Source organism: Aptenodytes patagonicus, chromosome 16, assembly GCF_965638725.1.
Source record: "Aptenodytes patagonicus chromosome 16, bAptPat1.pri.cur, whole genome shotgun sequence".
Taxonomy (NCBI): Eukaryota; Metazoa; Chordata; class Aves; order Sphenisciformes; family Spheniscidae; genus Aptenodytes; species Aptenodytes patagonicus.
In genome coordinates, this window is record NC_134964.1 from 13,150,041 (window position 1) to 13,171,625 (window position 21,585).

Below are 21,585 nucleotides of genomic sequence, written 5' to 3' on the forward strand. Positions count from 1 at the left end.
AGCTGGGACTCCTCACTACTGGGCAGAAGTAGGTGTAAACTGAGACAGCAGAAGACTGGTCTGTGCGCTGACTAGAGATAAGAGCCAGGAGTGGAAAAGCCTTCCCATAAAAGATTTAGCAAGATCAATGCAGGGGTGCCGCAATGAGAACCTCCTAGCTGGTGCCAGCATGGGAGCAGAGTTAGCCCAGCTGGTCTTCAGGGCATGGTGACCCTCATGGCAGCTTCACCCTCTGTGCCCAGGCCCTCTCTCTTCTTCCAAGATGTAGGAAGCCCTACTCACCCTCCTGGGTGAAACTCAGTCAGGACACGACACATAGGACAAGCCCAATGGAGGATGCCATAGTCCTACACGTAGCTCAGCCTCCAGCACATTGCTCTCTCCATCTCAGTTTCAGCGGAGTTTCTATGGTAACTGAGCCAAGCACTAAACAGACCCTCTATTTAATGAGAAATCTCTATCATTTTCGTAATGAATAAGCAGCTAATGCGCAAATACATTTGAGGGTTTTCCTCAATGTAATTGGCTCAGATGGTTGCAGTTAAATATACACTGTTCATCAAATACGACAGGCAGATAACCATTAAAAGGTATTATTATGTGGTGAGGCTGATGTTTACCCCTTCTGCCCGATTCGGATCACTCGGAGGTCTTCGCCATACTTTGTTTTGATCCATTTGATACCCTGCAGCTGGGGATCCACCATGAGGGGCCAGCGCTCACAGTTGGTGAGGATGGTGGCATTTTCAGTGGACATCCGATCAGCTGGCAGGCCCTCATTCTGCCAAGCCGCTACATCAGCATCATCTGTCAGCATGGTCAGAGGATCGAGGGATGGAGTTACAGGGATTGGCACCTAGGAGGAAAGGAGAAATGCTTCCTAGTGTGTCGGCAAAAAGTGGCGAGTGTGACTTGCAACATATTCCAGAGATGAGCAAGGAAAATATTTCAAGAAATGTTAGCTTAATTAAAAACTGATAAGTCATATTTATCAGTGGCTTCCCATTCTACAGGACAGTTTTGATCTAGTATTTAAGCATTTCCCAATCCTGTTGTGAATGAACACAAATTATGCAAGCAACCCAAAGATTTTTGCCTGCAGAGCACTAAGCACCCCGAAGGACCACAGCCCAGCCAAGCAGGCTCAGATCACACTGCCATGTACAAGATCTTTGAGATGACAGCTTGGAAGAATGTAATTAACACCCTCGTAAGCCTGCTGTTGTGTTGCAAAACAGCATTAGCAGTTCCAGAAACACTTCTCTGACATGGGAGGCCATTTCTGGGTGTGACAACCAGAAAGTTATCTGTGCCAGTTATCTGAGCAGAATGGGCCTTTAATTTTCCACTAGAAATACAGACTCTTCCTTGAAATTTCTAAGCACAGAGTCAAGTCATTTTTGGAACAATATTGCCTTTCCTGACTAAATTTTTGGCTTAATATTAAGAAATGCAGAATGAAGTTTTTCCTCTCTCATCCTAAGGAACTTGCTGATTTTCTCAGCTTTTTGATTTGGGCATCACTGCCCCATTGAGAACTTATTTAAAAGCTTCTTGGCATTTCACCAGGATTTATAATATCCAGTTACTGTACTGATGTTCAAAAGCTCAATCCTGCAGGAGACCGAGCACTTGCATGTACTGATGTATGACAGAACCTGCTAAAAATTAGTAAAATATTAAACAAGTTTGAAGCGCAATGGTCCAAACAGCAAGACATGGGTAAAACCAGCTGAGAGGCATGACCAGCATGAACAGAGCTTGTGTCCAGCATGAAGAACCATCTGGAGTTTTTCCAAGCCTACTAGATAGCTGGCAGTGAGCTCTGCCTGCTCCAAGCAATTCCTTCTCCATACTACCTTCCTCCGTCTAGGCCATCCCTGACGCCTGGTTAAAACTGCCCAGCATTGGTGCTGGGCTCCATGTTTGGGTTGCTGCATCGGGGATTTTCCTCTGTACATGGAGGAATTGGGTCATTTGCATGGAGCAAGGAAATCACAACATCTTCCCCAGAGAGGAGTAAATCAAGTGTGGCTACGTCCTGCTCCTCAGTCCAGCTTGGTGTTGGACACAGGGATGCCCCTCATTTGGGGGATCCCCTCACCTTGTGGACATCAGAATTTATGGGCATGTTAATTCCAGTAACAATGGCTTTTCAGAGAAATCAGGGCTTACTTTTAGCTGGTGCAAATACGGCTTCCAGATTCCATCCAGGAGGTCTTGACGGTATTTCTTGGTGAAGTAGCCCAGGTAGGAGACGAAGGCCGTAATCAGCAAGACATCTCCACACAAGGTGCTCTGTTGCTGTTTGAAGTTCTTCACAGCTTCAGCCCATCTCACATTCTCAGAGGCAAGTCCCCCAACCTGCAATTTCCCAAGTCAAATTGATCATTACAGTGGTTCTTTAAGCAATACCTCAGGATCTGGCCATGTCATACCTTGTTCCTGACGTCAATTGTCATTTGCTAAAGTTTAAAACCTGGGGACGGGAAATATTCAACGGCTACTTTGCTACCCCCTGCCCCGTCCCATTCATTTGACTGGTCCTGCAGTCAAATCTCAGCTGTCGGCTCCACAACTCCTCTAAAATCATCAAGGGAGGATCCATCACTTCCCCAGCAGGAATTCATATAAAGATATCTGCATAAGGATTTCTGAGGTAGCCCATCAGCTGTTAATTGCCTTACTGCCACAGATTCACACCTCGTTACACTCTCTGTCAGCGCACTCCTCTCCAACAGCCACAACCTTCAGCTATTTCACACAATTTATTATTACCCCAGGTAAATGGGATTTTGATCACAATCCCCTTGGGTCTACATTTTTCTTCCCCTTAAGGCTCTGTCCAGAAAACACTTCCTCGTAGACATTTTTCACGAGCATCCAATGCACAAACAGTCCAACCGGGGGCTTACCAGCTTTGAAGAGGGTACAGCATCTCCTTGTAAAATAAGATATTTCTACATGCATGGACAACTTCTTTGAACACTGGTACTTTTCGGGGTACCATTGGTCCCTCATTCCTGAAGTCTTGTGATTATAAGAGATATCCTGACACACACACACTTTTTTTTTTTTTTCTTTTAAGGAGAAAACTTTAGTTCTATTAACTGAGAAACACAGCTTGGAAATATGAATGGAATGCATCCTTCAGGTTCACAAGCCAGAAAAACCCAAAACAGTTTTAAGTTGACCTCATGGATTTGAGATCGAGAATGCCAAACCTTATGGTCAAATTCACAATCACTCTCCTGTTGTCAAGGTGCTCTGGAAACATCCATGTAGTGTACAGATCCCCTCTACTCACACGACTCTGTTACCAGGGCCAACCAGCACTTTCTATTTTTATTCTTCAGTATACAGTCCACATGAGCTTAGGGTTATTTCTCACATTTCTCAGTTTTATTAAAAATTCCTCTATATCCTTCTCTTTTGCAAACCTTCCCAAATAAGGGGTGCTGCAAATGTGACTAATATGACATTGACTCCTTCTTCCAGGTCACTGTTAAATGTTAAATAGGACCAGCTCTAACACAAATCCCTATGATAAGCCTTATGAACACCTTGAATAACTCATTCCCCTAAACCGGGTTGTTTTGTCATCTTAAACTGATATGCAAAATGCAGGTCCCCAGGATGGGAAGGCACCACCTTCAGATCCTCACTGAATTCCACCATCACATGTTCCAACTTGACCAAGTCCTATTTCTAGCAGAATCTTGCTACCTTCTGAGGGTTAGGAGCCACCTTCTGATTTCCGGCACAAATTTACTTCTGGCCAGTTTATGCCATTGGTTCTCATGCAGACACTGTCCTCCAGCTCAGACAGCTCTCCTTTCTCCCCCATGTGTACCTCCAGATGCTTTTATAAAGAGCCAGTATTTTCTAGGGAATGTGCTCTGCTTGGCTAAGCAAAAGAAGTTGGTCTAGTTCCCCTCTGAAATACACAACCACAGGAACAGCTCTACCGGGCCAGACCCAAGGTCCACCTCCTTCGGCATCTTGTCTGCTGACAGCAGTCCTTAACAGATAACTTGGGAAGACTATACAAATGAGCACCTGGGAATAGTTCCTGACATAATCTCCCAGCTTCCCACAACTGGAGGTTTAAGGACCTTCTGAAACAGAGCTTGTACCTTTATGCTTAATAGCCACTGATGATTTTTTCCTTCATCACCGAGTCTAAGCTGCCGTGGATACCAACCACCTTTTGGCACCTACAGCATCCTGTGGCCAGGAGATACACAGTTTAGCTATGCTTTCTGTAAAAAAAGTACATCCTTCGATGTGCTGCCTGACCTTTTCAATTGCTAAAACCTGTTAGCACAGTGGAAAAACAGCGAACAATCACACTTGTGTCACCTTCTCCATACCACTCATGATTTCAAGCCTTTGATACCCCCTCTGCTGTCTCCTTTTGAGGTTGAAGAGCTTTAGCCTATTCAGTAAGTCCTCACACAGAAGCAGCCTTTTGATTGTCCTTGCAAACTTTACTGAATGATGTAATCTTTATTATCCGGTTTCTTTTTATTGTTACCTTCTCTGCACCATTTCCCATTCTACTACATCCTTTGAGATACAGCAGAGGGGGCAGAGGTACAGCTGCACATCCAAGATTTATTTAGAATGTATTTATACAGTGAGATTGTGATTTTTCTCTGTTTTGTTCTCTTTTCTTTTCTTAATAAACCCTAACATTCAATTTTGGCTGGGGCTTTCAGTTTATTGAGGGTTTTTTTGCCCCTGGGAGCACAGAGCTTACATACTCACACAACTCTCAACTCCATCATTTAATTCCTGAATGATAATAACTAGCTCAGCATCACTTACAGGGCATGTAAAGTAAAAGCTAATTTTTCCAATATACATTACTTTACATTTATCTACCTGGCATTTCATACCTCCATCACTTGGTATCATTTTTACAATCCTTTATAGACAGTCTCCATTATTACTGTATTTGTATTACTGAGAAACTGTGCAACCTGTTTACACACCATCTCATCCAGATCGTTTACGATTATTTTGATGAACAAAAGAACTAACAGACATCAGCAATAATACCTCTGATGGCCTTTCTGCCTTGACAAATCGGCCCCTTTGAATCAGTGAAAACTGCCTTCTGGGCAGTCTGACTCCTTCCAGGAGCAGAAAGAGAGGCCGCAGATTTTTCTGTGTCCCATTCAACCTCAGAGCTGTCCCTAAACCTGCTTCAGCTGAGTTACTCTTTCATGAACGTGAACCACCATCCTACTCACAAAGCTGCAGAAAAGGTTTCCCCGGTGCCTTTTGCTGATCTCAGCGCATGCTGACATTCCCTTAGCCTTGCTAGAAAGCCTGCCCTTCATATGATTGGGACCGCTTCTGCCTTTCTTAGGGCTACACGACGTGTAGGGCAAAGCCTGAACAAATAGATTCAAGTGGTCCTCACTGGTTGCTGGCAACGTGATTCTAGTTTAGAGACAAACAATCTCTTATAAATCCATAGTCACATGTCTGCATCTTGTATTACTGAATGTCATCCCATTCCTGTAGTTCCCATATCCAGACCATCCAGTTATTTCAACTACAGTCATGCTTCCTCTTTATCTGTGGGAATTCCCATTTTTATGTTCTCAGTCTTATAGGTCTGTCTTATCATGTATACCCACATTCATTAAAGTGGAGTACATGAAGGCTGGAAAATATCAGGGATCAGACAGCATGGGATATACCTGCCCTGTTCCTCCTCTGTTCTGGACATTTGCTGGAGTCCAGCTGGAGCTGGACAGACCCCGGTCTCAGCCCACATACCTGTTCTTACGTAATCCTACTTGTTGAAAAAGAAACAAAGCACTATGTCCTGGTTTCGGCAGGGATAGAGTTAATTTTCTTCCTAGTAGCTGGTACAGTGCTGTGTTTTAGATTTAGTATAAGAACAATGTTGGTAACACACCGATGTTTTGGTTGTTGCTGAGCAGTGCTTACACTAGTCAAGGACTGTTCAGCTTCCCATGCTCTACCGACTGAGCAGGCTGGAGGTGCACAAGAAGCTGGGAGGGGGCACAGCCAGGACAGCTGACCCAAACTGGCCAAAGGGACATTCCATACCATGGGACGTCATGCTCAGTACATAAACTGGGGGAAAGCTGGCTGGGGGGGCCACTGCTTGGGGACTGGCTGGGCATCGGTCGGCGGGTGGTGAGCAATTGCACTGTGCATCACTTGCTTTGTATATTCTTCTTATTATTATTACTATTATTATTATTTTAATTTATTTCAATTATTAAATTGTTTTTATCTCAACCCATGAGTTTTCTCACTTCTACTCTTCCGATTCTCTCCCCCATCCCACCGGGGGGGGGAAGCGAGCGAGCGGCTGTGTGGTGCTCAGTTGCTTACTGAGGTTAAACCACGACACACTACTTTTAAGTTATCAGTTATTTTTAAGGATCATACCTAAATTATCCTTAATCTCAACTCCAGTAACAGTGCATAGAAGTCCAGTTCCTCCATCTTTCCTTTGTAGCTTTTACAGATGAAGTACCTACAGGTCTTTCCTCCAGCCTCCTTGAGGTCAATTCTCATACTACTCCCACAGCCTCTAAGACCAAGAAATCTTTATTGATCTGATTTTCCTAATACTTGTAGAATCTCTACATATGCCTAATTAATTTCTTGAGGTGATTTTTTTTTTTTTTTAATCCACTTAGGTCCTGGGGGTCTTTTCTTCTCCTTTGCTTGGGTCACACACTACTGCCAGTTTTAGTATCTTAAAGAAATCCCAGGTGTCTTCCACCTCAGATCCTAGAAGTCACTGAATTTCTTTTTATTTAGCAAGTAGCAAATTAAAAGCCATCTCATTTGATTACCTTTAGCTCTTTGATATTGAGAAATAGTGAACAATTATTCCCTATTCACCTTCTGCATACTATTCATGATTTTATAGGCTTCTGTCCCATCTATCCCTACACCGTCTCTTTTCCAAAATGAAGAGTCCTAATCTATTTCCTCTCTTCACATATGGAAACCGTTGCATACATCTTTGTATCTTTTCTAGGTAGCCTACAGCCTTCTGAGATGGGATAACCCCACTGTGTTCAGCATGCAAGATGTAGGCACACCATAGATCCGGACTGATACAATGGTTGTTTAACTTCTGCTTCCTGATTTTTTTCCTACCCATTCGTAATATTCAATTTGCCTTTCTTCCTCCAGTCGAGTGCCACGCTGCTGTTTCTGAGAACTCTGCAACGACTCCAAGAGCTCTTCTGTGAGTGATAATAGTGCAATTAGGACCTATCAATGTAAATGCATGATTACAGTTCATTTTCCCTGCATTCATTATTTTGCATTTGTCATCACTAAATTTCATCTGCCACATTAGCACATATCTACTCACAAATACCACCCATCAGCCACCCTCCCTTTTCTGGTGCACAGATCTCTAGACATTCTCTGGTCCCTGTCCCTTGGATCCTGGAGCATCTTCCCTAGGTCATCTAAAGTTCACGAGATGCCAAACTAAAATTAAGGCACTGTAAAAGTTCGGCTTGCCTTCATCCCCCTGTTTCATTTTTCAATCCAAAGCAACGCTATTTGTGTTTAGTTAGGTATATTCTTCATACAACTTCAAATTTGTTTATTTCAAAGTCTGGGAACATATTTCTGCCCACAGTCACATAGGTGACACATCTTGGATGGCAAACAAATTGCATATCAGTAAGGGCTGTCAGGATCTATTTCTAGATCAAAGCCAGAGATGACACAGGAGACGGTGTGCATCGCACAACAGTAAGTTGGGATGCAAGTAGTTCCTTGCATACACTGCAAAAGTGATCCATTTTTGACAGCAGTAGTTGCAAGCTGTGCTTTCTAACCAGGCCTTTAAAAACAGCTAGTGGATCTGGCACTGACATAACTTGTTCTTGTCTGCATGTACAGCTGACTGTGCTCAGTGCTCCCTCAGCTATGATGCCTGCTAGCAGCTCCTCGCAGCAGCAGCTCTGTCCTGCAACCAGCCAAGACACACAGTACTTTAAGGAATCCAACGGAGTCTCAATTCAAGTTGTTCCCAGGCCATGGGGTGGGGAGGAGATGTAACAAACATGGCCTGGGATGCAGTGTCCCCACTCCATTTCTCTCCATCTTATGGCAAGCATGATAAGATTTCACCTCCAAATAAAAACTCTAAGTGAACAGAGTCTCTATTAAACCACAATACAAACGCTGCAGCTTGTATCCCATCTGCAGGCAGAGACAGCTGATTTCCCAGAGACTGAGTGCCTCTCTCCTCATCTCCCAAAAAGTTCATTCAGGGATTTCGGTTCCAGGCATGAGTTTGAGCCAACAGCCTGTGTTCATCTCCATGTGAAATGAGAGACACGGTTTCTGGATTTAGTCTGGATGACTTTGCCCACCAGTGGCTAACGCTGCTTGCAGGTCCCGAGGCTTTATTGACTCCAGGAGCAGGATGGCACATGCCTGCAGTTGTCTGTGCAACACGTTTCTGGCTCCATTGCAAAAAGTTGCATGCAAGTGGGAAGTTGGAGCCCTCAGTGTGGCAGCAAGAGATGAAACCCTTCCAGCAAACTAATCACTGCTCTGAGCCTCAGGCTGGAAAGCTGAAGGTGACAGTCCCTCCATCTACACTCCAGTCCCAAGACAACAGCCATGGAGGGTCTCTGCGGGAAGCGCTGTCTGGGTGGCTCGTGCACTACTAAGGGGGCTGCTATGTCTTTCCATTTTTTCCAGTGTTTTTCTGGCACAGTTGGGTAGGGTTAAGAGGGCTGGGAGGGAGGGAGCAGCAGAAAGATAATTTATGAGCCTATTTGCAGCATTAGGAGAGCTCCAAACATCACTTAAATCTCTTTCCAAATCTTTGCATTTGGAGACGTGGCAGGAGCAGACACTGAATGGGCCAGATATCTGTTTTTCTTCCCGTGTTTGCTGTTGCACTCATTTTTAGACTGTACATTGTTTGGAGCAACAGAAGACTCTCAACGGTGTTTTGTGTGTTCGTGTGTACATGTGTATTCATGTCTCAGCGAGCCATAGACAAAACCCGAATGCAAACAATCCCACTCCATCCTTCTATGCTTTATAAAAGCCCAGGGTTGACACTGGCTTCCCCAAGCTGTCAGCCTCTTATCTGTTACCAACGCTTGCGACTATCAGGCTGAAAAATTTACCCAGCGCAAGTGAGGCAGATGACGTTTGCCAGCTAGAGATCAATAAAAAACAAGATGCTTTTTTCTAGCAGAATCTTGGGCATTGCCCAGCACTCATCGTCCTCACCACTGCAAACACTGTGCCAGTCGTGTGATGCTTCAGTTTTGTGTGATCCTAGATGCAGGAACAGAGATTTACTTCCACCTGGCTCTGCTTTTTCTCTAATGATGAAAGGAAAGGGTGTTCCAACCTGGGGGAGAGCGCATCCTGGCAGCAGCCAGGGGGTAGAAGATGAAAACATTGCCAAAACATTGGCAGATTATGGAGAAAACAATGTTTAGCCTGTCTCATCTATGCACGTAGACAGACGTAGCTTGGGGAAGCTCTCCATGCTTTCAAAGGCAGAGCAAAGTTGCTTTCCAGCCTCCCTGGGCATCACCTTCATGAGCATGGGAAAACATGACTAATCATGGTCCCCGCTACGGCAATGCACCACATTTGAGCAGATGTCCAAATTCAATCTAAATGAAAATGCCTTATAAACCTCAGCAAGGACTGGCAGGGCTGAAAAATAACAATCATACTCAAAGTAGAAAACCTAAACCCAAGTGATGTCCTTTATCTGCCCAGAAAAATCAAAACACCCTCCTCCACCTAGTTCCCTTGATGCACAGATCAGGCTGCACTCTAACGCATCCTCCTTTTTCCTTTTGTCATTTTCAGTTTGCTTCAATGAGAGACTTGAAACCCAGTCATCTAACGTTCTCATTATAAGTATGTATAAGAGACTGAAATAACTGCGGGAGTGGCCAACGTCACCCACTGGTGACCAGGCAGAGCTGCGCGCGGTTTCTCCCATTCACACAACATCAGAGTGGGGTGGGAAAAGCAGTTTGTGCATAACCACTTCCTAATTGCTTTAATGGTTTCAAGATTTCAAAGTTTCCTGCTGCGGTTCTCCTGAAGCCTGGACAGGGAAAGGTTTCTTTCCAAAACTGGTCAGCAGTGCATCCAAAGCATTGCAAGAGGAAAGAAACACGGAGGCTTTGAAGCCAAGGCAGCTAAACTGCTTTACAAAATAAATCATCAAGACTGTGCCTAAACAATGAAAAACATGCTAAGGTATTTAACAAATAAGTATATAGTCCCGCACCAGCAAAGCACATGAACAAGTATTGCTTTTAAGCAGGTGTTGACCCTGAGCCTGTGAGTAGTCCCAGTTAATGAGTAAGGTAAAGAACACACTTGAAAGAAAATATATTCCTGTTGCTTCACTGAGATTATACTGCCCGTTACACAAACTCAGTGCTATTGGACCACGGAGAGATGCATACATCGTCGCAAAAAACCTCAACTGCAACCAAAGAAAGTTTTTCTAAAACTTGATTCCAATGTCTTATCTTGATTTCAGAATCAAAAGAATTTCTTTTAAAGGAAATTATTGAACTTTAAAAATCATGTAGCAACATACATCACTAGTGGCAATCTATCTTGTTAAAATATTTGCTCATTTTGTTTTACAAGGACAATATTTTTAATATAGCTAAGCCAAAAATACCACCCCCAAATTCCACAGTTTTTCCTTGTCACAATATCACACTTGTACCTGAATGAAGATTCATGTTTTAAGCCAAGAATTCACATGCTAAACATGCACCTTTAAGAAACCACATTCTGTTTGTTACAGTGGTACTAACTGAGGTGAAATTAAGCTGTATTCAGTGTAAAACATACACTTACACACACACATATATTTATATGAAAAGAACTGAAACCATCATTTCTGTTTCTTTTTCATGAAACATTTTCTTCTTGTATTTTGTGTTTACTGACTCCCACATGACTCAGAGCCACAATCTACCTCTACATCACATGTTAAACAGGATTTTGTTAGGCTGTGGAAAGACACAGGGAAATACTCATCCTGCAAAATCTCCCCAGAAACATAAACGTCTCTTTCAAATGAAAAAGCTACTTTCCTGTTTCAATTAAAGATTTTGGAAGCATTCAGTGAGATTTAACCTGAAGAACATGAAAGCATAAAACTCTTACAGTGGTTGCATAAGAGATCGAAATCAGTATAGAAAGGGACTTATCTGCTGTTTGTCTTTGACCCCTTATATCTGAGTATTCCACAGTCCTGCCCGCATTTGCCTGCAAAGCAGCCGCCTGTGCTACAGCAGTGCTGCACTCCTGCTTTCCAAAGCAGGCACACAGAGATTAAAGATGAAGGTTTTTTAGAAGTTTCCCGGTACCTAAGCATGCAGCACGTGAACCGTGCAGTTTTTGGGAGCGACTTCGATGCCCCACTAAATGCAGTGTTTTTCATGTGCCCATGAAAACCCACCTGAAATCTGAACAGCTCTGAAAATCCAGGATAAAACAGTTTGGTAAGGTCACCTAAGAAGGTTTGAGAGTATGAAATGGAGAATTGAGCACAACTCTCCATGTCCAAAGGAAAAAGCTTAACCATTTGGCTATCTTTTTATCTTTATCACTGCATGCTATATTTGGGATAGATCCAAATAGATACTTTACATACAAATTACAACCCAACACAGCCATGAGCTGGTAAAACAAGCAGAGAAACCTGCATCCAGCATCACTTCTAGAAATACCTTTGTATTCTGACTTAGCTGCCACCACCTCACCAGCAGAAGCAGCTTCAACAAGACAGACTGAGACCAATTTCCATCCCTGAATACATGCAGACCGAGCAGGACACTCTCCTGGAGATACAGGTACAGCCTCTTGGAAGAGAGAGTGGTTTGAACACATCTCTACTGCTCCTGGGAGGAAGGGCAGCACAGCAGCCTTTCTTTCAGTGCTGCTACAAAATCAGGCTGCGTGGCCACAAGGAAGGGGCCATGCATTTCAGTGAGTTTTGCCAGGTCTCAGGCAGGAGCCATGTGCCGAGCTGCACACACATCCCACAGCCAAAACAGGGCAAGGCAGGCACTTTACACGCCAAGAGCTTCAGCAGAAGCAGTGTGGGAGTGCACTGCCTAAGTCTGTACCCATAGAAGTCTGTACCTCTACTTGCACCTTCCCTGCAGGTCTAGCGAATCAGATGTTTTAAAAGCATGAAAAAATTGGGGCCCTCCACCAAGAAGACGTCAATGCTGCCTTCATGTGCTAGAGGGTGAGTTTGAATCAGCAGAGCCAGCTGCTAGAACCAGCTCCAACCCCACCGCCTGCCAGGGCAGAGCTCAAGCATGGGACGGTCTCCTGCGGCCCTGTTTCCTTGCTTGGAGGAAGAACTGGCTCGCTCCAAGCTAACGGCCAGTGCAGAAGCCAAAATACAAAGTATTAAGGGCAATTGCAGCATTGGATGTGAGCTGGGGCTCCACTCCAGTGGAGTGCATGCACTCCAGCTCACTCTCTCAGTCTCTTATCTGTGAAGCAGGGACAAGGGCATTGCCCCCACAGAGGACTAGGAGGCTGCATATTTTGAAGATACCGATGGGCTGATAACAGGGACATGCACCATTTTTTTAGAGCTTTTCACTATTAACTTTTTGTCATTTCAAAACCTGCAAAGTTGTTGGCACATTCCGTATTTGTTTTTACGATACGATTTCTGAGTCATATAGTTTTGGCCCATCAGTACTTGATCATGCATTAAGTAACAAAAAGGAGATGAGAGCTGTGAAGAGAGTATAGCCAGTCTCTTTAAATGTGAGCAGTGCCTACCCTGATGTATGAAAACAGCCAATGCAAATTCATTTTCATTACTGAAACTTGCTGCAGTGCGGGAAATATATTAAAAAAAAATTAGAGGATGTAACGTACTGTGTGCACATGGTTTGCATCTCAGCAGCACCTGATACCTCCCATTCATGCCATTAGAGTTGCATCTGCTGACACTCACCAGTCGATTTGCAAGAGCGATGGTACATGCTGTAGCTTCAGCTTCTTGCTGACATTTGAGTTTGTCTGAAGTGGCCTTCTCAAACTTGGCTGTGAGCTTTCCCAGGTTCTCATTGAGGCGCTGCACATGAAGCAAAGGAAAAAATAACAGCACAGTTTTAAGGAAAACCCTTCTCCAGAGATGATTCACCCTGCAGGCAGGGCTGGCCAAGCTCCACCACAAGGCACGCTGCCCAGGCTGACACCCAGGGTGCAGCCCCTACACGGTGCTGTGGCATCAGGAGCCAGCACGGAGCAGTGATGTGCTGTGCTATTTTACATGCTTGTAACTCACATCCTCAGCAGAGGGCAGAGGCAAAGAACACACAAAACCAATTTATTTGGGGCTCTGCCCTGGTGTGAATTTAAACTGGGAAAGGGGGTCCTCATGGCCAAGTACCAATGACTGGTGCTATGGCTGAGCAATGAGTAAGGCAGCTAAGAAAGCAGAATTTTATATTTCCTGATGCTGCAGCTCATTGGTCTCGGTCCAGTCCTCGAGGAGTGGAGGCTCTGCTGATTCACCAAGTTGTGCTCAAATCCCCAAGGGGCTCCTGGAGCAGCTGGAGGTATGCCTGAACCATCTCCAAGCCATACCTCCTGCACCCTGTTTCCAGAAGGGAATATGACAAATAAGTCAAAAAAGTTGTTCTGCTCCTAAAGCTGCCTGAGCATGTGCCATGGGACACTCCTGCAGAGGAGCCCAACCAGCACTAGGTGGGACCATCTCAAGTGCAGGTCGGCTGCAAAGTGCTTCAGGGCTGGGAAGGGGCAGAAAGGGCCCAAAACACCTGGAGAAAAAGAAAAAGAGTCTGTTGCTTGGGCAGAGCTGTTCACACTCTGGTCTAAAACAAATCAATGGCTCCCACAAGCACTTGGAGCATTTCACTTCTGATAAGAGAAGTAGAAGTAATAATTGATTTTATCTGCACCCGATGCAACCTGCTGAAGGCTAAACTGCTTGTAAATCACTTTAACACTGTTTGAGCTATGCACTAGAAACAAACCTGAAAATGAAAAAGGATTATATTAGGGATATCTGCAGCTCTCCAGGATACTGGAAAACTCAAAGCAGACCCTCCTCGACCTGCCTTGGAGTTAATAACACAAAAAGTTTCTGTCTCTGTGTGGATGTATGTGCATACATATGCTCATATATATAAAATCCCATTGGACAAGCATGATATGATAAATGAGTATGTGTGAGCTATGAAGGACAGATCATACCTGCAGTACCCCACCAGACACACTCTACAGTAAAACACAAATATATCTGGGTGCAACTGTGAGTATACAGTTGCTTCTACATCTACCCTCCCCAGATTCATAGCAACTTTATTTCCCAGGCAGACAAAGGAGAGGGGAAGGTACTTAAGTATTTTTGACAATCAGAATAGCCTCCTTTATTACTAAAAATGGGTATGTGACAGCTGGGGGCCTGGTTGTGAGCAGGTATGAATCAGCCTCACATCAGTGAAGCTATCCAAGCTATCCCAGCTTGATAAGCAAGGATATACCTCCACATCCACCCCCACGCTGAGCAGTGTATCATTACCCATCTGCAGAGGGGAAAACTTGCCTAAAACAGTCACTTTTGCAAGTGCATGCCAGTGAAGTACCACTAATCCCCCTAAAGATTGCCATTTTCTTTAACAAAATCCCACTTCTAAGAAAAAAAAAAACACCAAAAAAAAAAGAAAAGCTCAGGCATTAAAAGCTTTGGAAACGAGCAGCATAAAGGGATGAAAAAAGTTCTCCAGCACCGTACTTCACATCTGAGATGGGAGAATTAGAAGCTGAAGACCTCTAAATCCACCCCTGCTTCAGGTGCTGTGCCCGCCCTCCTTTCATCTGCAGCAGGAAGGGGCTACCGGAGAGCTCTGGAAATTTATTTTTTATTATTATTATTCTTAGTTAAAAAGTGTGCTAAGCATTTTAAGAATGATAAGCCCTAGGAGGCATCAAACAAGTTATGTATTTTCTAACATGAAGGTGTGCTGGTGGAAGAGATGAGTACTCGGACAAGCTCAGCTGGAGGGACTGTGCTGCCCCTCTCCAGGTGCATACCTCAAGGTCACTTATTTAAAGACAAATCTGTCAGCCTGGCTGACAGCACACCTTGGTTATTAACGGGGATTTTGCACGAACTGTGGTGTCAGTACGAAAGCACAGCCACAGAGGATCCTTCACTCACAAAGAGGGATCCCAGATCCACAGCACCTTAAAAAAAGGCAGGTTTTGGAGGTGGCTGCCTGCATCGGGAGGGACCTGGAGAGCAGCGAGCGATGGGACACTGTGCTGCCATCTGAGGGACGGGCTGGTGGGGTCCCCCGCGCTGGTTTCCACACTTTGCTATTAGCGGGTATTGGCCAGGGAGGGAAGGGGGGAGAAAAGCAGTATGTCTTTTAACATAGAGATAATTTTCCGAAGGAAAAGGAGAAAGGCTAGAAGCTACTCTCTGTAGAAATGCACTTTTAATCACACAGTAATTTCTTCTATTCAGTGATTTTTTTTTTTAATTTTTTTTTAAGTAGCAAAAATCTAAATAGGGATGACGCACAAGGTATGCCAACAGGGAGCCGTGCCCTGACAAATTATTAGACTCCTACTAGAGCGTCTTCATCCTGCAAATCATGCCCACCGCCAGGGACTGAGCGCACGGAGCCAGCCCGGCGCAGCACTGTGCTACCAGTGCTCTGAATCAGCCTCCGGTTCCTCTTCCCTGCCCCTGTGCACCACACCGGTAACGTACTGGTTTGAGATAACAAGTTTTCTGAGGACCCATGAGTAGAGGTAAATTACATTTTAAAAATTAGGTAGGAATAATAAGAATTAATAATTAGCCTTCTTCTTAAGGTGTAAGCAAGGCTGGAGAAGAACAGATGAAACATAGAAAACAGCAATAAAAGGGATAGAAAAGACTACAATCTACCAAATTTTAAAAATACATGAGTGCAGAGCAGCAGCTTTCTCCAAAGTGGCAGATTTCTCCCCAGGCAGTGACTAGCGTGATGGGTCCCACCAAAGGGCAAGCACTTACAGCAATTTTGGCCTTGATGCTAGCCAGCTTGTCCTGGGCAGCCGCCAGCTCCGCGTTGGCTTTGCTCAGAGCCTGCCGCTTCGGCTCCACGTCGCAGTACACCTCATGGAAGCGCACAATGTTTACCACCCAGGAGCAGAGGCCGGCCGCGGCGTAGGACTTGGTGGTCACAAATTCAGGTTTAAACTTGGGATCTTGTAAATAGGGCTGGAGGGCTTTGAGGCAGTTCTCGTGGATGTTCTCCTTGTCGAACTTGATCAAGGAGTCCAGGAAGCCATCCACCCTGGCCATGGAGGCTTTCGCTGCTTTCCAGCTCCTGTCCTTGGGAATCTTTCCTCCCGGGGCCATCAGCACCATCACGGCTGCGGTGACATTGCTGACGGCTGAAGGCGGTGACCCGAAGGACCTCAGCTCTGTCAGATTTTTCTGAAAAGGGGAAAACAAGGTTGTTAGATAAAAATGAATGGGTTTGCTTTTTACTTTGCCACTAATAGAGTCAGACTCCCAAGCTATCGACCTGATAAATTGGGTTTCTCTGGGCCCGAACATCGCTGCCTTTAAATCACCGCTATGTATGTTTACAGCACATGTGCTCAGTTCCCTGCATCCACCTCTTTATAACCCACCCGGGACCAGCACAGCACAGTGTTCCTCCCCAGACTCCCACCCTTGCCCTGCTGCCAGCCCTGCTGCCTGGGGGAGCAGGAGGTTTTTTGCCCTCTCAGAAGATCGGGATAAGGAAAAAGGAAACCTTTCCAAATAACCACCTCTATAAATAGCCCCCAGCCCCTCTAAAACTGCCTTGCAGAGCTTCCCTTCATGCTCAACTACTCCCTGAGCCAGACACCCATGTGTTAAAGTCTTGTTGAAAATTATTTGTGTGCACCAATGTTCCCATGGGGCCACCATCCAGCCCAAATTTAGGCTCTTTAACCAAGCACCTTCAGCAGGAGAGCAGTCATTAGGGTGAACAGGCAGTCCCCCCGTAAGAATCAGCTAATCTCTGGGGACACCCTTGTCCAAGGGGGAGTTCCCACCTCCTCCACTACCAACACAGGCAGTTTTAGCAAGTCCCTAATATTAAGTGGGATGAATCTTAACCTAAGCAAAAAAAGCTGAACTGTGGAGAAAGCACACGTTTCCTAACACACTTGCAACTGCGACAACAATGTGATACTGAGGGTTTGATCTGCTGAGACCTAAAATCTTCTCTCCATGCACATGCAAGTTAGCTTTTGCATAGGAAAATCCAGCGCAGGTAAATCAGCTGTTCTCAGATGACATGCTGCTGTCAAAACAAGGATAAGGGCTGTTTCAACACCAGTTTAAGAAAAATCTATGAACTTCTGTCAGTTCCTGTTTCTATCAGTTTTGAATAGTTTTTAATCTATATTCTCTGATATTCTGCTTCTATCATTTTCTGTCTATGGAAGCAAGGTGGGATAGTCTGGTACTTTTGAGCATCCATTTTCTGGATAAAGGTATCTGCTGTGAATCTATTCCTAAATGTGTCTTTGATTGCTTTTAGCTTTTATTAATAATCAAGCTGATGATGGAGACAGGCCCTTGGGAGCTCTGTGCATTTCCAGTGTAAAATGTCTCTAATTAACATGCTCAATGACATGGAGCCAACCGTGAGCACAGACGAGCGCCCCGACATGCTCTCCTCTGTCTCGAGTGCCCTGCTCAGCTCAGCCGGGAGCAGCACGTACTACGTGGTCTCTCCCCAGCCCCGTGTGTGCTGGGGGCTGGTGCTGAGGCGGAGCTGGGAGGGCTCTGGCAAAGCAGCCTGTGTTTAACAGCCTGTATCTCAGTGGAAATGGGATGCTGAGCTGGTACCGTTGCTTTTTCCCTAGGAGGTGAGCACTTCCATGACATGACAGGAACGGTGACATTACTATCCTGAATGGGAGGGAAGATGATGCTGTCCCGGCCAGGAGATCGAGGAAGACCTGGGCAGCATGGGATAAACGGTTTCCTTCCTTACTGCAAGAGACTCTGGCACCATGGGAACAGGACAAGCCAGGTCCATGGTGAGTGCCACACTGATGAACTTGGGTACCGGGTAAAAGGAGCTCTGCCCTTTTCCCTGATGGCATCAATCGGTTGCATTTTAACAAATCACTCTGAATTCTTCTTCTACACACGAGAGTATCCCCGGGATGGAAACCGGATAGGACATTGACAGCGAGTGCCACCTGCCTCAGGAACACTGGTCACTACAGCATCCTCGAATGCCTCTGGACCACCTCCAGGGGATATTCCTTGCAGGTAATTGCACAGGAAATTCGTTGCTTTTGATATTGTCACTGTCTTCTGCTCACTGTAACTTGTGCAGAGACTGAGCAGCACTGGCCAAGCACCATCCTTCTTTCCAAGGAGGCACAGACTTCCCAGACGTCTCCTCAGGACAGCTGCTGCCTCCTCTTGGCAAGTGCTTTGTGTCAAGCAGAGACCCACTGGCAGGGGAAGGCAGTCCCAGAGTCTGTGTGCCATGATCTCCCCGTTCCCACCTTCCCAAAAAGATGAGGATGCCGAAACATCAGATCCACTGAGCCCCATGTCCTGCAGTGCGTAGGGCCCAGGGGATGAGGGTGCTGAGAAAGTGCCCAGGCACACTCACAGGGCAGGCAGACAAACTGTACTCTAGAAGGTAAAATGGTGTTTTTGTCTCTAAAACCTGATTTCTCGAGTTTTCAAACTCACTATCAGGTCTGGGTTTGCATTTTTTATTTTGCAGGTATTCTGTGCTAGGTCTATCATAACCCACATGTCATTCATCATGGTCCATATATGAATTACCTTAATTATTTTTAATATATATTATATATCTATAATTATCTCATATATGTATATAAATATTGTTTTTTAACACCTTAAATAGCTTCTTAATTTGCCGCGGGCACTCGCACTGCCACCAAACCCTGCAAAAGGCATTAACACTAAAGCAGGGGACACAAGTGGCTGCAGCATCTTCCCCCAGTGCAGCCACTGCCCAGCCGAAGCTGGGCTGAGCCGGCCTGCGATCACTTCTTGGCTCAAATGGAAAAAAGGAAAAGGAAAGTTTAAATTGTGAGGAACACACAGAGAGCTAAATCCTGCTGAAGGCCGGCTGAGCTGGGCCGCCCCCTCCAGAGAGCAGCATGGCTGTGGATGGTTTTGAAGGCACCAAAGGGGATTATTTAAAGCACCAGGAAGATAATCCTCCCACCACAAAAAAAGGAACAGAAATCAAGTTGGGTTTAAGTTGTGCCCGATGAGAAGGTAATGCACACGGCGTGGCCCCCTTCACCTGATCACACACGGATCAGGTGAAGTATTTTCAGTTTTGCTGGAATAATTTGCATACCAAAATAAATAACACGCACTTGTTACTCATAACTACCATTGCTTGGGAAGTGTCTTGTGAACAGTGGCTGCTCTGATTACAGTAACGAATGATGAACAGCAACTTTGGCTTAATGGGGCTAAGGCGTTCTTTACCAAACACAAGACTGCTTTGCAGCCAGTGGCAAGGGAGGAGGGGATGGGAAACCATCCGTCTGGAAATTTGTGGGGCTGTGCGAGCACACGGCAGCACGGCAGTGCCTCTGGCAGCAGCGTGCCCCCATTGCACGAGTCACCTGCCACGAAGCACTGGGCAATTCAGATGGGCTGCCGCTGCTGCGGATGCCCACACCGGAGGTTAACACCTCGCTAACTGCCACCCCTGCCTTGCTTTGCCCTGATGGCTCCATCCCTCTGGGAGCAACGGGTCCACCCATGGCTGCCTAATGCTCCTCCACTCCGCTCGCACTCCTCTGTGCCTCTCTCCTCCTCTCCTCCAGCTGCAAATCTCATGCGGGATCTCTGGCCTGCCAGGAAAGGCTGATCCCTTGGGTTAGTGCCCTGTTGATCCTGGAAATGGCAAAATTTGCCATTTGCCAATGGGCCACCTCCCTGGCCCATTCTCTTGTGTGGACCTCGGATCACCTCCACATAATGCCACGGACAGCCCGGGTGCCAGCCCGGTTCCCGCACAGCAATGGCAGAGACACATGGCTTTAGAGCAGCTGTCCCATCCAGGCGAGTCGGGTGTTTTACAAAACTCATCCCACCAAGGGCAACCGGCTGTCTGCTGACCAGCCTCACTCATCTTTCACCTGAGATTAATGCAAAGGCATCCCCTGTTGCTTCCCTCTCTACAGAGCCTATCTGCAAAGGATACAAGTCCGAATGGACACGGCTGCTCTTCTTTCAAACTAGCAGGTGACACTGACACAGAAATGTCCATGTATCCACATACTTACTGAGCTCCTTGGTACCTGACTATATATATTTATTACTGCATTCTACTAGACAGCTTTTCTCACTGTTTTCCCTATTAATGTTGCATATAACAGTGATGTCCAAATAAAACGACTTAGATAATTGGGGAGAAACTATATATACACACATAAATATTGCTGATTATTCATGTCAGCAAGCAGATCAAGCTCTCTGATGCATCTCTGATCAGAAGGTAAGGGAGACCATGCCTTCCAGTGCTCTGCTATTGCTGCTTTACAGGTCCCTGGAGAAAATCCCAGCATCTCCCTAATCTTTGCCTAATGAAATATTCTACAGCTCCAGCACGAAACCAAAACTAATGAAGAGACAAATATTTTCCCTTTGTACAGTCCTTTCCCTTCCAGGAACAAGAGACAAAGCAACACATCTCTGAAGCAAAGCCACATGTTTCCTGAAAGCTAATCAAACAGAAAACCCGTTCCTCATGACTCGGAGTCGCTTTCCTTTCCCCCAACAGGGCTATGATTGAGCCATGGTTTGAGGCATGATTGAGCCATGCCTTGCTGTGACCATGGGAATAACTCTGATTTTTCTAGCTGCACCTGGTGCGTGGCCACTGCTCTGCCCTGGGTGCAGCAGGAATTTGCTGCTCCAGGGTGTTGCATGAACTGCAGACCAAGATAAATGATAGGTACGTGTCTCTGGGGCACATCTCAAAGTGCCAGGCTCCAAACGGGAACTCCTGGAGCGCCCTTGGAGGAAAAACTTTCCAAGGTACCAAAAACCTTCCCTAAACCAACCAATTAGTCTCCTGCAGTCAGAGCAGTCCTTATCTCCTGGTTATACATTTCCCCAGTTGTATCTTCCTTTGGAGTTACCTTGTCTGCGGCAATGTATGGCTCTACCAAGAGGTCACCCTGCACTCGGTACCCAACTACCCACCACCTGCAACAGTGTCCTGCCCAGCCCAAAGACACTGCTGAAGAACAGGTCCTCTCCCCACCCGAGAAGCCCTGGTACTGAATAAACCCAAACATGGAATGAGACTTCTGTGCCAGCATTTCTTATTGTGTCAAACCAAAAGCCACCCCATGAGTGCACCTGTGGAGCCAAGCTGTATGTATCAGACATTGAGCATCACACTCAACAAGGTCTGAGGAATGTCTTGGACAAAGAGATGACAAGGGAAATCCCACCCCAATATAGCTGGAGAAGAT

At 45.6% G+C, this 21,585-nt stretch overlaps 1 protein-coding gene across 3 annotated transcripts in view; it reads right to left on the bottom strand.

Annotated features, from left to right (window-relative positions):
• DNAH9 (dynein axonemal heavy chain 9) overlaps nucleotides 1–21,585 on the bottom strand; it is a 211,213-nt gene that overhangs the window by 84,798 nt on the left and 104,830 nt on the right. For all 3 annotated transcript variants that reach the window (XM_076353524.1, XM_076353525.1, XM_076353526.1), the window contains 4 exons: nucleotides 16,100–16,525; nucleotides 13,022–13,141; nucleotides 2,176–2,364; nucleotides 621–856 (listed from right to left, as the gene is read on the bottom strand). In XM_076353524.1, the coding sequence (XP_076209639.1) occupies nucleotides 621–856; nucleotides 2,176–2,364; nucleotides 13,022–13,141; nucleotides 16,100–16,525 (971 nt within the window). The remainder of the gene's footprint in view (nucleotides 1–620; nucleotides 857–2,175; nucleotides 2,365–13,021; nucleotides 13,142–16,099; nucleotides 16,526–21,585) is intronic.